The 14,998-nt window shown below is 39.1% G+C and overlaps 1 protein-coding gene and 1 pseudogene across 1 annotated transcript in view; one reads left to right on the plus strand and one right to left on the minus strand.

Annotated features, from left to right (window-relative positions):
• LOC128354935 (uncharacterized) overlaps positions 1-14,998 on the plus strand; it is an 80,711-nt pseudogene that overhangs the window by 63,187 nt on the left and 2,526 nt on the right.
• plekha6 (pleckstrin homology domain containing, family A member 6) overlaps positions 67-14,998 on the minus strand; it is a 56,972-nt gene continuing 42,040 nt past the window's right edge. Inside the window, exons 16-27 of the mRNA XM_053315054.1 lie at positions 13,742-13,837; positions 12,656-12,767; positions 12,425-12,564; positions 10,405-10,572; positions 9,576-9,651; positions 9,162-9,262; positions 8,013-8,171; positions 7,010-7,162; positions 6,762-6,895; positions 5,993-6,141; positions 4,513-4,620; positions 67-3,804 (exon numbers count right to left, since the gene is read on the minus strand). Coding sequence (XP_053171029.1) covers positions 4,523-4,620; positions 5,993-6,141; positions 6,762-6,895; positions 7,010-7,162; positions 8,013-8,171; positions 9,162-9,262; positions 9,576-9,651; positions 10,405-10,572; positions 12,425-12,564; positions 12,656-12,767; positions 13,742-13,837 — 1,386 coding nt within the window. The 3' untranslated portion in view covers positions 67-3,804; positions 4,513-4,522. The remainder of the gene's footprint in view (positions 3,805-4,512; positions 4,621-5,992; positions 6,142-6,761; positions 6,896-7,009; positions 7,163-8,012; positions 8,172-9,161; positions 9,263-9,575; positions 9,652-10,404; positions 10,573-12,424; positions 12,565-12,655; positions 12,768-13,741; positions 13,838-14,998) is intronic.

Here is a 14,998-nt window from a genome sequence, read left to right on the forward strand (position 1 = left end):
TAAGTTAAAATGTTTGCAGTTCTGACTGTATGACTTTTCTAAGCTATAATATGAAAGAAGTCAGTCTGTCTTTGCTTTTGTACTTTATTCATTCAGACATACAATTTGATATATCAAAGTCTGCAGAATATCATCAGGGAGCCTATTGTTAACAAGCGGGCTGGACAGTTTACCTCAGTAGTCTCAGTATTTTTGGCAGTGAAATTCATCATCAACAAGTGGATTAAACAGCAGTAAATATATCATCATTCCAGACAGTGAGACATGTTTTTATCATACAAAATATTGTGGTAAATTCAGAAGCATCTAGAGAACACATTTGTTTACATTCACTTTATTGCAAGGTTTTCTGAAAGCTAGCGTATTATTTGTCTCTTTTTTATCATTTGCATAGTTCAAGCAGTTTGCCTATTTTCCCCCAACGTAGCAATGGTTACATGTGATAGTATGATAGTAACTGAAATTCATAATACTATATACACTGACCAATTTATATAATGTATATATTCTTTATTTTCATAAGCCACAAATGCTACATCTAGTATCAAATATTGGACACCACCGTTCGGCTGTCAGTTTTTAACACATCATATTCCAATTAATCCAAAAATATCTATGTTCTGCACAGTCCTCAACAGCAATACAATAAAAACAAAGTCTTGTGGAAAAATGCAAAACGTTGAGTAATTGAGTGTAAAAATTGCACCTGTCAACTTGTCATTGAATAACCATGCATCTAAAAAAATATGTACTGCCTCTTTTGAATGTATTCCCTTTCTAAAAAAAAAAAACTGAAAACAAGAAAAAATAGAAGTATTCTCTTAAATCCTCGTTTGTTTTTGCTTAGTGAAAAGTGTTAACTGCTTTCAGTATAGAATTTCATTATTTCATTTTCTGCAACATATCGTCTCTAAATCTGAGTACATACAGCTTTCTGTAAAGACAGGTCACCTGAACATTGAAGTGTGTAAGCAACACAAGCATGATGAACAGTGATAAACATGACAGACAGGAGGGGTGTGGATGGGGTTACACAGTTCCACCTTGGTGGATTTTGCAATGAAGAGACTGAGAACAAGATCTTATATCACAAAAAGTTAAAACACTTTTTTATGATAGAGATAGCAGTGACTTTAGCATGACATATGAAAGACATTGGTAGAAGCAGTCACTGCTCTAAAATACCAGCAGATCAAAGTCCCCACTTTCCACTTGTTCTGTTTAACTGAGAAGCCAATACTGACAAATATGAAATGGGATTTCATTATTTTGATTTAGGTTACCCTTTCTTCAGTTTTAAAAAAGAGTATTAAGAAAAAAATGTCACTGAGAAATAACCCTAACCCAATAAATGATAAATGGCTAATTTAAACATTGTTTTATTTTAATTTTAAAATGTTTTATTTACCAATATCATTTTGGTCATTTTGGAGTTTCATCACGATGCCACTGAGCCACTATGTTCAGATTTAGAACATTAACTTTGGCACCCTCCAGTGGTAGCATCAATCATTACATTTCCTCCAGATTCAAACTCCTTTACATGAATATGTCTATTGATCACAACAAACACAGAGACATGTTTCATTCTATGGCACTGCATGATGACATGTCAAGTCATGACAAGTCTTGCTGGAATATGTTACATGACAGGATTTCCCATTATATTTCTTCTCAAACGAATGTATCATTAGCTAGCTTCTCTACACAGACAGTTACACATCTAAGGTCACTTCTATTTTCACTTTCCACATACAGCTTACCATTTATAAAGATAAAACCAACATACTTAAACCTATATCTGTAGACAATCACTGGGGTAATTTCTTGAGCAATGTGATGATTTATCCAAATGTGACACCATCACCAAATGCTGTGAGGTAACGCTTCAGGTTGCAACTCATATGAATTACAGTCATATGCAACTATACTGAATTAGAGAATTATACTCAGTGCCAGTGTTCTGTACCAAAACAGCTCAGACATGCTATGTTTCCATAGACCAATGTACAGTGATGGTGTGAAGGTTTGTGGATGGCTCTCTGCTTCCCACCAGCAGTGTGTGCTTACATTTTTATTGTCTAACCACCAAATGACCATCAACGTTATGCAAAGATGGTTAGGCAAGTTAGAGACTTTACTGAAACCTTACCATAAGTACCAAACTGTAGTCGCCATGAGCACATGCTGTAGGTTGAGCACAGAAAAAGCTTCTGAACTTACCTTTGACTTTGAGCAATTTCTGTTTCTCCTTTTTGGCTTTGTTGCTGCCTCATACAGATGCTTCTTTATATCCAGAACGCAGGATTGTGTCACTTCCTTCTAGTGTTTTTTTTAAAAAGTTGAAATATGCATGGTCAACCCAAGTACACATTCCACTGCTGGTGTTATGCTCATTTCAGTGATGGACTGATGAAAATGGGGAAAGCCCACTTTAGACTGAACAAAATAATATTTGCATGTCCAACCAAAGTGAGTGTGTCTTGGGTTTAACAACCCTCAACCATGCAGGTAGCACAACATTACCTTTATTTAACTAAAAGAAAATATTTCAGCTTGAGCAATCTGACAGGGCTGTTACACCAGTTCCATCTCTGACAGCAGTATGACAATAGCATTATTAATGGGACAGAAAGAAAGAGAGTGGTATTAAAACTGTGCATCTCTAAGGTCTGGGAGTATACTGTCTGATCCTACAGCAGTTGAATGAAAAATACTGAGCATGACAGCAAATATGAGACAGGGTGAGGGATACAAGGAAACACTGTGTGTCACATATGTCATATTCTGATTTCACTATATAGCTGTAGTTAGCAGCTTTGTAGGACGAGTCGTGGTTCATGAAATGCTCTTCATCTTGCTTATGTGTTCTTGTGTTTGGTTTGAAAAATGGATGACATATTAAAATTAAGTATACTCCAGGCGATTCTACTTGCTCCCTAAAAATGTATGGAATGTTAATGTTTGCATATGAATGTGACTGATTTGTGATCAGACTGAATGGATTGGAGCAGGCTATGGAAGGGAGGTTTTGGTAAAACAGGCATCACAGTGAGTTCAGAAAGAGATCGCTCAGCTTTTCACAAAGGGTGAGAGGCTTCTCTCTTGTTTCGGTCTGGGAGCATGTGTCATTGTGGGAAAATACCCAAAATCAGTCTGTCATCGAGTACTGCTCCTCACTGGGTGAGGGGTCACTGGGGGCTTACTATGGTAGATATGGAGATTTATGGATAATAAACGTTCTTCTCTGGCTTTTAATGTCCAGAAGCATGTTCCTTCAGTCACGTTCATCTGACTGCATCAATACCTCTCTTCATTTATCTGCAGCTTTTCTCGTGGTTCATCTCCGGTGTTGGCCTCTCATATGTAGTTTCTCCTTGTGAACAGATCCATATCAAACAGTGAGTGTAAAACATCTCATCGTCCTCATCATAGTTCATCAATAATCTGTACTTTGTAGAATATGTCCTGAGCTAAATGATAAAGAACTATTCCACCTCTTGAAGCAGGTAAGAGTAGTGGAGCATTCCTCTGTGCCTCCAGACACACACACACATGTTAGAAGACAGTGGTGGGTTGAATGAATTGAAGTTTGGGGAAGTGAGCTTTTAAGACTTCGTAGTGTTAATGTGGTATGCAAATTTGCACTTTCCTCTAATGACCTCCTTTGACAGATATCCGTGCCTTTGTTGTATCAGTTTAGCTACTAAAAAAATGAAAAGTCAGGCAATCTTCGTTGCTCAGCTTGTTCAGTGAATCCTCAGAAAGATGCTCCATCGAACTTGACAGCAGCCAGGGCTTGAACTTCAGGCAAGCAGAGCAAAAGAAGAGATGAACAAAATGAGAGAGGTAAAGATCACACACAGATTACCTGTGTGTCAGTACTCACTATGGTCAATGAAATGATTTATTTTTAATTTCAATTATAGAAGAACATATTGTTTTTGTACATGAAAGGCACATTTTAAAGAGCCCTCACATATTCTGGGCAACAGTAGGATACACGGTGTGCTACAAACTAATACTATGTGAAAAATAAGTTGGATGTTGTAGGCTAATCATATATTTTTATGGAACTACTGTTTTTAAGGTCAAGAATGGACACTTGGACCTTCAAGCTTAGTGAAAAGGATGTTTTGAGAGACTGAGGCACCAAAATCATACTGGACCTTTTTCCACCTTAAGCTGTACTGCTCCTTTATATCAAATTTATTTGCACAGAACCAAGCAGCTAGTTGAATACATTTGTTTCTTGTGTCTCCAAAATGTTTCTGTGTTCATTTAATTACGTTACGTTACATTTGAAGCCAATATGGAGTACTAGTACCAAACATGGTTCATCAGCATTAAGTTATTTGTTTTTAAATACTAGTCTTCATGTAAACATCCTATTCATTTCACATTTAAAGTGTATCATATCATTAAGTTAAGGGGATTATGGGTAAAAGCAGCTGAAGAAAGTGAACCCAAGCAGAGGGTAGAAACAGGGTGGAGGGGTGGAGGGTGACTCACCTGCTCAGACTCACACCTTCATGATGTGGGCGGAGTTGGGGAAGTCAGCAGTGGAAGGGGGAGGGGCCAGGCTGGTCGGGGAGGTGGGGGGACTGTGGGCGCACTGGGCTGGAGTGAGATGAAAGGGGGCGGGGGGGTTGAACAAAGGGAAAATGCAAGGCAAAATAAAGAGTGAGCCAAACAAAGGGAGAAGTACATTGATAAGAGAAGAGGAGGGACTCCTGAGCTTTCAGATATGTGACTCAAATCTGGTTTATCCTAGTCCCAGTGTGGCTCAGCAATGCATCTGTCTCTCCCCTTGCATACTTAGTACTACTAAACTATGGGGTGACTTGTGACAGTGCCAAAAAGTATCACAAGATCTCAAGTAAAAGGAACTAAAAGATACTTTTTTGTATTTTTGACGTGTAAATCCACTTGAGCCTGTTGACGCATGAAAATAAAGTGTGTGTACGGTCTGTAATCTAAATAAATCTGTGATGCTGTGAGTCATATTGATTTCTATATTTGTGTTTGATAAAACCATCACGGGTTGACTGTCTGTCTGTTGGATAGTTTGTCACTACAATTTGCTAAGAGGAAAACAAAAAACTTGCAATATCATACTAGGTCAATATTGAGCAGCCCCATCATGAGTCAGCGAAGCAAAAAGCATTTCTTTTTTGCTATTGTTTTGCCTCTATACATTTTTACTAAATATAACTGATTGAATGATATCTGTAAAATAATTGCTGTTGCTCATCACATATATATGTGTGACAGCAAAACAAAGAAACAAAAAATGCCTTTTAATATAAATACTGCTGTTTACATAAATATGGTTCATAAATTAAAATATGATGTCTGATAACATTACAATTCAAGATGCATGTAGTGAAATAATGAGTAGCTGTAACTACTCTGGTGACGTCCAGAGCCAGACCTTCCGATCAGTATTGGTGCTGATTTGGATTCGAGTTGGTATTGGCCAACATAAATCTGGTCAAATATTGATCCTTTCTTCTTTTTTGTACTCGCCTTCTGCATAGCTGCTCTTGACAACCAGAGAGATTTTATCTCTCCTATCTTTCTCTCATTAGTAAAGATCAGTGTACAAAGCATTAATTCATTGCAGCTTCTCAATTCAGTTGGTACTAAACATGTGCCTAACACTGACAACATGCCAAAATGAGAAGTGGCTGTTGTTAGTGTTGTCTTAGTGCAAACAGCCTGCGACCCTAAGTGTCAGCAGTAAATGGATGGAGAAGCCTCACCTCTCCGCTAAATATTTTGGAGTGAGAGAAATGGATGTTAAATGTTTTTGCTTCTAATAATATTCTGGCAGATTAGTTGTCTAGAGCTAATGAAGGTTTGTGCAGTAATGTGTATGAGATAGTGTTGGGAGTAAGTAATGTGGCTTGTCCTATGCTGTGTAAACATGGTGAGCAGTTAGTGGGACATGGTTAGTGATGTGTAGCAGCTGTGTGGAGGAAGTCCTCACCAGAGAGAAAGCGGCTACGACGTGAGGCCTCAGCAGCCAGAGCACAGGAGATCTCAATACGCTTCTCCTGTTCCTGCAACTGTTGCTGGGAGCTCACTGGGGCTCCACCCTCCACTGGGCCATCCAGGAGAGGAACCATGTTCTGCAAACTGACAGTGGGTAGATGAAGGGAGATGCAAAAAAAACTATGAAAAAACATTTAGATGGTGCTTTTTTTAATCATGGAAAATGATTATGCTATAGGGCTGGGCAATTATGTCGAAAATCAAAATCACGATTAATTGAACTTTTAGCCTTGATTACGATTAATGAACAATAAGCTCCACCCTTGATGACCAATGATGTATTTGCCCTCACACATGAGTATCTTTAGAGAGTGAAAATAAAGATGTTTTAAGGTGTGACGCTGTGGTTAATGTCTAGTTTGCTTGATTAGAATTATGTAAAGATCATGGTTTGGGTCCAAATGATCACTGGAGACAAGTTTTCAAATTCCTTAAAGATATGCAACCTTTGCTGTCATGGTAACAGTGAACACCACCATTAATTGACATGAGCAAAATTAAATCGATTATTTAGTTATTTAGTTTCTAAATGTCGGGTTCCATTATTTTTCAATTAATTGCCCAGCCCTATTATGCTACATTGACTTATATGAAATTATATTACAGAATTATAATGTTCAGTCTTTTCTTTAATGTTGAGGAAAATATGATATAGAGTAGCACAGAAAACTGACTAACAAATCTATGTTTGAGTCAAAACCCACTTTGATTTGGCAATGAGGGTCTTGATCCGTTCCAGTTTTTTCTGCTTCTCCTTCTGCTCCTCTGGGCTCAGAGGAGAGTTATCATCTTCATCCAGGTAGCGCTCTGGGATCAGAACCTTGTCAGGAGCCATCAGCTAGAACAAACACGTGATAAAAAAAATACTTTGAGGCACCAACATCATACCTTTTCAAATATTACACATACAGTAGTTGAATGAAAGAGTTATGGATTAACTGACTGCTCTCACCGCTTTGTTGATGTCCAGGTCAAAGTGTTCTGGTTCAACCTCTAACCGTCTCAGCCGAGCAATTTCCTCCCGAGGAGACTCCAGCCCCGGGCCTCGAACCGCTGCCTCTAAGTCTTTGATGTCTATCTCATGAGCTGTCAGACGCCTACGAACCTACACACACACACACACACACACACACACACACACACACACACACACACACACACACACACACACACACACACACACACACACACACACACACACACAATTTGGGTTTTACAGTCTGCTGTATTATCCCAGACTTCCTGAGCTCTGTGTGGAAAGAGCTGATATCTCATTTCCTAGAGAACATTCCCCTAAACTCCTCTCATACATACGCTTATTGTTGCTCCTAAATGCCTCACACACAGAATATCTAAAGACTACAATTTTGAGTTGAGCTATAGTTTAACTGTACAAAATTGAAGGGTGAACTGCTGTGCCAGTTTAAAATGTGCTTGAAAAACCCTGCACTATGTGTTGAACATATATGAAGTTCCTACACATGAGGAAAGGGAATAGAGCTTGACTCTCTAAAATGTTTCAATTAGTTCTCTATGGTCACTTTAAAACCACAATATGGGTGCAATGGCACAGTGGTAGTGTCTGTGGTAGTGTCTGTTTTTCCCCTTGTTGAATCTATGTGCAAAAGAAAAAGCAGAAGCAACATTGTTCATGCATACTTCTGAAACATCCAGCTCTGAGCCTTGAACGTACAGTACCAGTCAAAAGTTTAGACCCATTTTCTCATTTAAGTGAATGGGAAGGTGTGTCCAGCCACATATGAAGTAGTAGATGACCAGTTCTCTAGACATGTGAAGGACAAACATACATCCAGTACATACTGACAGAGTGAGATTCACTTTTTTATCCTTTATGTTCTTCGCATTATTGCAGACTGTGTTTGCTGTAGTTGTAGGAGAACGCCTGCATATCGTGTGAACATGTTTGACAAGCATCATCACATGGTTGCTCATACCACTTTGTAGTTGGCTGTAGACTGACTGCCTGATAGGTTTAGGCTCCGCCTCTTGTCCCTCACAGAGCTGCTCTGGTTGCGACGGATTCGCTCATTCTGCTCCTCCACACTCATCTTTGACTTCACGTCTGTAGGAAACACAGCGCTTTTTGGACGCTCCTATGACAATGGTGTGGAACAGAAACATAATTTTATTCAGACAAAATTTGGTGCTGCCTATAAATGTACAGACCATAAAATACTACTAGGCAGAATGTTAAACTATGTCAAAGTAGTTCAGGTCCTATCTCCAGTTTCCAGTTCCAAAGCTGTTTTTTTTCACTTGGTAACTGTGCATCCCAGTGGACAAATACGGAGGGGCTCTGCGAGGCTCCATATCTTAGCCATAATATTTATATGCCACCTTTTAACAAAGTCATACAAAACAGTAAAAGCATCTTATTTTAATATGACCGTTGTGTATCAGCTTTATGGTTTATTTCCTGTTTTATTTTCTTCAATTCCCACATAGAACTAATTTCAATGATTGCCTTTTACACCTACTTAACACTGCAAAAATCAGGCACATCCTGTCTCAAAATGACGCTGAAAAACTAGTCCATGCATTTGTTACTTCTAAACTGGATTATTGTAATTCATTATTATCAGTCCTAACAAGTCTCTAAAAACTATCCAGCTGGTCCAGAATGCAGCTGCATGCATGACAAAAACTAGAAAGAGAGATCATATTACTCCCATTTTAGCTTTGCTGCATTGGCTTCCTGTAAAATCTATAATAGAATTTAAAATTCTTCTCCTCACCTTCAAAGCTCTCAATGATCAGGCTCCATCATATCTTAAAGAGCTTATAGTACCTTATGTACCTACTAGAACACTGGGCTCCCAGCATGCAGGCCTACTGCTGGTTCCTAGTATTCCTGGTTCCTCTCTCCTGTCCTCTTTTTAATTTGAAACTTAACTTAAACTTCATTTCACATCTAATAACTTCAGAACAAAACATCTCAACATATATTAACTTTCTTTGTGAGTCAAGTCTCTCAGCATGTCCAGAATCAATGGTTTGATTTCTACACAAAGTTTCATATATATATACTGTGGCTTTGATCAACATATCAAAGCATTAATTACATGTAGTTAAGGTTGACATACCCTAGAAATTCCATTAGGCAATCTGCTGTTAGGCCGGGAAACTCCAGCAGTGCTGTATGATTCATCAGCAGGTGATTTGGTTCTTGGAGGAACAATGCCAACTGGCAAGGGACACAAAAGATAAGTTCAAATCCATGAGAAAGAAGGGGTAGCTCAATCCTTAAAGCTCACCCTATAAGCCAATGAATGCATATCCTGTCAGTTTCTTAATGATACAATCACACTTCAAAAAACAACATTCTGAACTGGATTATTGTTTTTTTTTATCTGTAATTTACAAATGTCAGCAGAAGGAATGTCATCAGTAATCTCATTCTCTGTGAGGTGATGTGTACCAACCCAAGAATGAATTACTGGATAATCATCATGCTCAGGCTCTGTAGCAGAGAGTTATCACATGAACACTTGTTGTACCTTTATTCATGTTGGAATGCCTGTCCTGGACCTGGTCCTGCATATCACTGCTATTGTTCTGTTCTCCAAACCTGGACTGCAAGACAGAGAGCTGATATGATTTGTCATGTAAACACCATTACCACTAGGTCATTTTAGTGCACACTCCAGTACACATCCATCTTGATTGAACACATAATGCATTTGATCATATATTACTGTGTGTCATATAATACCTGTTATACCTGACAGAAACAATAAATGATTTGCAGACAGTAATAATTGCCCAATCACACCAGCATGTATGACAGTGAAATTTCAGTCTGGAATCTGTTGATTTCAGTGGAATGAAAAACAACCTTGCCAGTGCTGACCTTTGCCGGAACAAAGACGATATGAGTATCCAAATTTAAATGACTGCATTCACTGACTCATTACAGACTGGGGCGAAAGTGGTCAACCTCAAAGCATCCAGCACCACCTATTCATAAGTAAGTGTCAATAACATTCACTGTGCCACTTTCTGGTGTGATCATGTAATAAGTGGTGTGACTATATCATCAGAGTCTGACTAATGATCTTGGGCTGTAGAGGAACCCAAAGCAACATTACAGGCAAAAAAGAGCAAAACTTCCTAAAGCAATATGTGCTTTGGAGAGTGAGATGCAGACTGATTTGGAGACACAGAGGGATAATATGTGGTAATGAGTGCAGTTGAGATGTGGAAATAAGAAGAACATGTGGAATTTGAAAGAGTCTTAGGAGGTTAAGAATGTTTTTAAAGGATGACGTTGGACAAGTAAGGACTGGGTGAAGCAAGGGCAGGACAGGGGCAGAAACACCCAAATACCTTTCTGATGTGAGAATCTTCATCATCAAGGTTACCATCATCGATGCCCAAGCTGCGTAGCCAGGCGGTGCTGTCAAAGGGCAGGGGGGGGGTGGAGGGAGGGAAGGTGGGGGAAGGATCCAAAGGGTAATAGGACTTAGGGAGGGGAGGTCTTGGGGGAACACTTTCCTAGATCATTGTAAGGGCAGGAGGGAAGGAGGAAAGAGACAAAAGATAGAAGAAAGGGAGAGGGGTAGGACGAAGAGAGAGTGCTGCACATCAGGAGGAGCGATAACAAGCCAGGCAAAGTGAAAAGCAGAAAGGGCTCATGGGTATGATTCTGCAGAATGGGGTTTTAATCCCATGTTAAGGAGTTAGATGTGAAAATCCTGTGAAGTATTATATTCACACAGTCCATCAAAGGCTGTGTTTTGTCACTGCGCTGTCAGTTGTCAAGAAGACACTAAGCAGTTTTTGGCTATGTAACATCTGAACAGCATTGCATTGCTAAGAAATACATAACTACTTTCATCTTTGAAGGTGGAATTGACGGGGTAAAGAAAAGCTTGTCACTGCTATTTGAGAGAGAGTACCTAACAATTCAACTTTTATCATGCTCTGGTGTCTGCCGATGTAAACCAAGGTCTGCAAGATCATTGTTTTGCACCATGGGGGTTATTTATAAAAGATTCTCTGAATGAGAGAATACACCTCTACTATTTTTACTGTATATAATAGCACAAGTCTCATAGCCATAAATCTGGTCAAATGTGTAAGCTTCTATTATCAAGACTCATGAAATGATTCCCCAAAATTTTAAAGGAACACTTTGGTAAAACTTTTTTTTTTTTTTAATACCGAAGTTCACCTGTCATGTCAATCAGGCCAAAGCCCACTTGTGGCAAAGATCAGAAAAATGTAAAGTCCCTCCATTCCATTAGATCTCTGTAGAGTTAAAGAATGGGCACTGACCAGGAACACGGATGTCAAGTCTTGATAGACAGTCATTCGTGCTGCTGTTGTTATCATCATTAGTCACACAAAAAAATATTATAAATATGAACAGACTGAATTAAGAATGATCACAATCTAAAAATGATCTATGAAAAGGAAAATAGCGGTCTCTTTTTTTTTAAAGATGGGTCTGCATGAACACTTTATCTGAATGCTTACTGGGTGAATTAGACTGTGTTATGGCATAGACCAGTGAATCAGTGCTAAGTTCTCCTTGATTATTGGGGCAAGTGAGTGGCCTAGTACGTGCACTGACACGGAAGGATGATCGCAAACCAAACTGGTGGTGTTGGGTTTCAGGACTAGCACCGATGCAGGGTGTATAATGATCTGGTAATGACAACACATTAGTCTGATATGTGTCTTGGAGAAAGAGGATCTGGGATTCAGACATAGAAAACCGTCTGTTAGAGGGCAGATTTCTTAAGCCATCATGGTCTTCTGATGAAAAGTGAGATGGGTGGGAGTCTGGATATACATCTTTTCTGAGACCAATATTGACTTCTTGGCTGCAAATACTTGAGTTTAATAAACTAACTTCTTGAAGGTGCGAGTGGGTTTGGACTGTATCTGAATGCTGATTGGTATACTTAGAGTCCTGGCATTGTACATGGAGAAAACTAATCTGTTCTTCTGCACTAGATTTAGCTGGATGTACATGTTGATCAGAGTTTGAGATGGTTCTGCAGTTGTTTTGATCTGTTTCCTCTATCACAGGTTCTAATCCACACAAAGACTCCCTAAGGTTTTGGAAATTAAGGGAGGGCTGAGGAAAGGTGTGTTCGTGGGTTTCAAAACTATAGTATTTTATACTTTCTGCATGCAGGCTTGTGTCAGGTTCCCTGTAACTTTTGGGTCTAGACCTAGGCTTGGGGTCACATTTAAAATGAGGCACAACACATGACTTAGGACGAGGTTTAGGGCTTGATAGTCTATGTACTTCAGGATTTGTTCTAGATTCTGAGCATAGGCTTGTGAAAGGTTTTGGATCAGGGTTGGCCCCTAGCTGGGTGTGTCCGGTGCTTACCTCCGGGCCCAGCTGTTTGGTGGGGGAGCCCTGGGAGCCGGGCACTGGGGAGAAGGGGCTGAGTGGGCTGGTGAGGCTTACTGAGCTCAGGGGACTGGCAGGACTATTTGTGCTAAAGGATCCTGATGCACCACTGGCCACTGTGCAAGAGAAAGAGTCATTAGAATATACATGAAAAAAAACACTAGTATTTCTAATAACTGTGAATATTTTCCAGCTGTAATGTGTTACCTCTGTGCTTGGCTGTGTCAGTGCCTCTGGAGGACTTATTCTTGTGCAATCCTTCTAACACATCCTGGACTCTCCAAAACTCTTTCTGGATGTGCCTTCGAACCAGTTCGCTCTAAAAAAAAAAAAAAATAAGAAGAAAAAAAGAGAAAAAGAATGTCAGGACAGGTAAAGTATATATATATATATTCTTCCTCAGACCATGCATATGCACAAATGATGACGGAGCTGCAGTGCTCTACAACTTAATGCAGCATCTTTAATGATGGTAAGTTAAAATGCCTTATCACAAAATGTACACTGAACAAATTTGTGAAATAATTCCATTTTCCTTGTGTGTTTATCTTAATTTTTCTGATGCAAATGACACACACATACACACACACACACACACACTTTATTTATTTGCGAGTACTAATTGTTTCAGTGATGTTTTTATTCCTGTTGCAATTTCCTTCACTGCATCCAGGAGAGCCATGTGATTTCGTACATTAAAACAAAAAAATATTGGATGAAATAAAACTTGGGCCAAATAATTGCTGGAGAGTTAGTCCAACTAGTTCTATGTCATAGAATAGTCATAGGACAATTATATTTTCACTGTATACCCAAAATTAGCTGAATCATAAGCCAAGGTACATTCCTTACCACTGACTCTATGTACAGATAGTCAACCATTATCCTTACCACTGACTCTATGTGCAGATACCATTTTACACTATATTTTCCTCTTTCTTATTGAAGAACTTGGGGAGTTATAAAACATTTTCAATGGTGGACCCAGCACTACAAGCACCTTCCAGAGTGTTGTTGACTTTGTTTATCGGTAATATTTACCAGGAAAGGGTTATATACAGTATATCATGACTCTTACTCTATTAGGGACTTTTTGTTTTGGCTGGCTGCACTCTGAGTAATTCTTAATTTATCTTTAAAAAAATGATCAATCAGTGTTTGTTATCCTGCATAAACGGGAAAGCATTCAAACAAAGCATATTTGCATATTGCAAATATTATTTTGAAAACAAGTCCTCCATTTCCCATACAAATTACAACTGGGCCTTAAATACAAATAATGTGACATCTTACCTGCACTCCTGCATTAAGCTGCTCCCATAGATCTCCATGGATGGCATTGGCCTCATCCTCTAATGCTTCAAATTCCATGCGAGTGGTGGTTAAAGCCTACGAGAGGTACATATGAATGCAGCCCTAGTTAGAGAATCTTCCTAACATCAGTGATTTTAATATATCATGCCTTTCTGAGATCAATGCCTTTGACTCTCCGAGTATAAATGTCAAAATGAAAATGCAAGCTAAGGTTTTTCGAACAACCTGGCTCTGCATTTGGGTCATCATTCTTTTAAGATATCATAACATCTGAGTCACCAAATGTATTGTTGAGAGCTAGAAAAGTAGCACCACTGGTAGACACAGCTGTATAACTAAAGAACATGAATGCATCTGGATATACATTGTACTGTCCACTATCCACTACAGATGGGGGACGAATTAAAAGGAAAAAACACCATAAAGTGCCATGGTATGGTGTTGGGCCACCATGTGCCACCAAAACATTTTCAGTGCACCTTGGCATTGATTGTACAAGTCTTTCACCATAGGTTTCTATTTGAGTTGAGATGTGGTGAAGCCATATCATATGATTCACATCATTTTCATACTGATGAAACCATTCAAGTGAGCCCTCGTTCTCTATGTATAGTATATGGGCATTTTCATCCTGGAAGAGACCACTCCTATCAGGATAGAAATGTTAATCATAGGATAAAGGTGATCAACTGGAACAACTTTGTATTGATCAGCAGTGACTTAGTGGACCAAAGCCATGTAAACAAACTGTCCCCCAGCAGCATAACAGAGCCATGGGATTCCTTCACTATAGGAGATAAGCATTCAGACCTATACTGTTCTCCTGGCATACTGCCCTCACCCACTGGTCGAGAATAAGATGAGGGATGACTCATCTGACCATGTCACCTTTTTGCCTATGGATTGTTTTTCACAACAGAACTTTTAAAAGTGCATTCATTTTTGTAATATTATAATATTGAAATATCCCTCCCTATGTTATTGTCAGATCCTGCATAGACTTTCTCAGTCACATGAGGAAGAGTTGCTCTTCTGTTTTTCCCTGTTTTTCCTCACATATTGTACCAATGCATGAGCATCATGGACATCAAATGTGCATTGCCAGCCATAATTTCAGAGCCTATTCACTGATATTTTAGTCACTGTTCCTACAAAACACCAACCAGCTGAACAGTCTTAGTGACTGAAGCTCTTGCCATCCTTCCCCCAACAATCAACCATCTTTCAAAGTCACTT

Source organism: Scomber japonicus, chromosome 3 (genome assembly GCF_027409825.1).
Source record: "Scomber japonicus isolate fScoJap1 chromosome 3, fScoJap1.pri, whole genome shotgun sequence".
Lineage (NCBI taxonomy): Eukaryota > Metazoa > Chordata > Actinopteri > Scombriformes > Scombridae > Scomber > Scomber japonicus.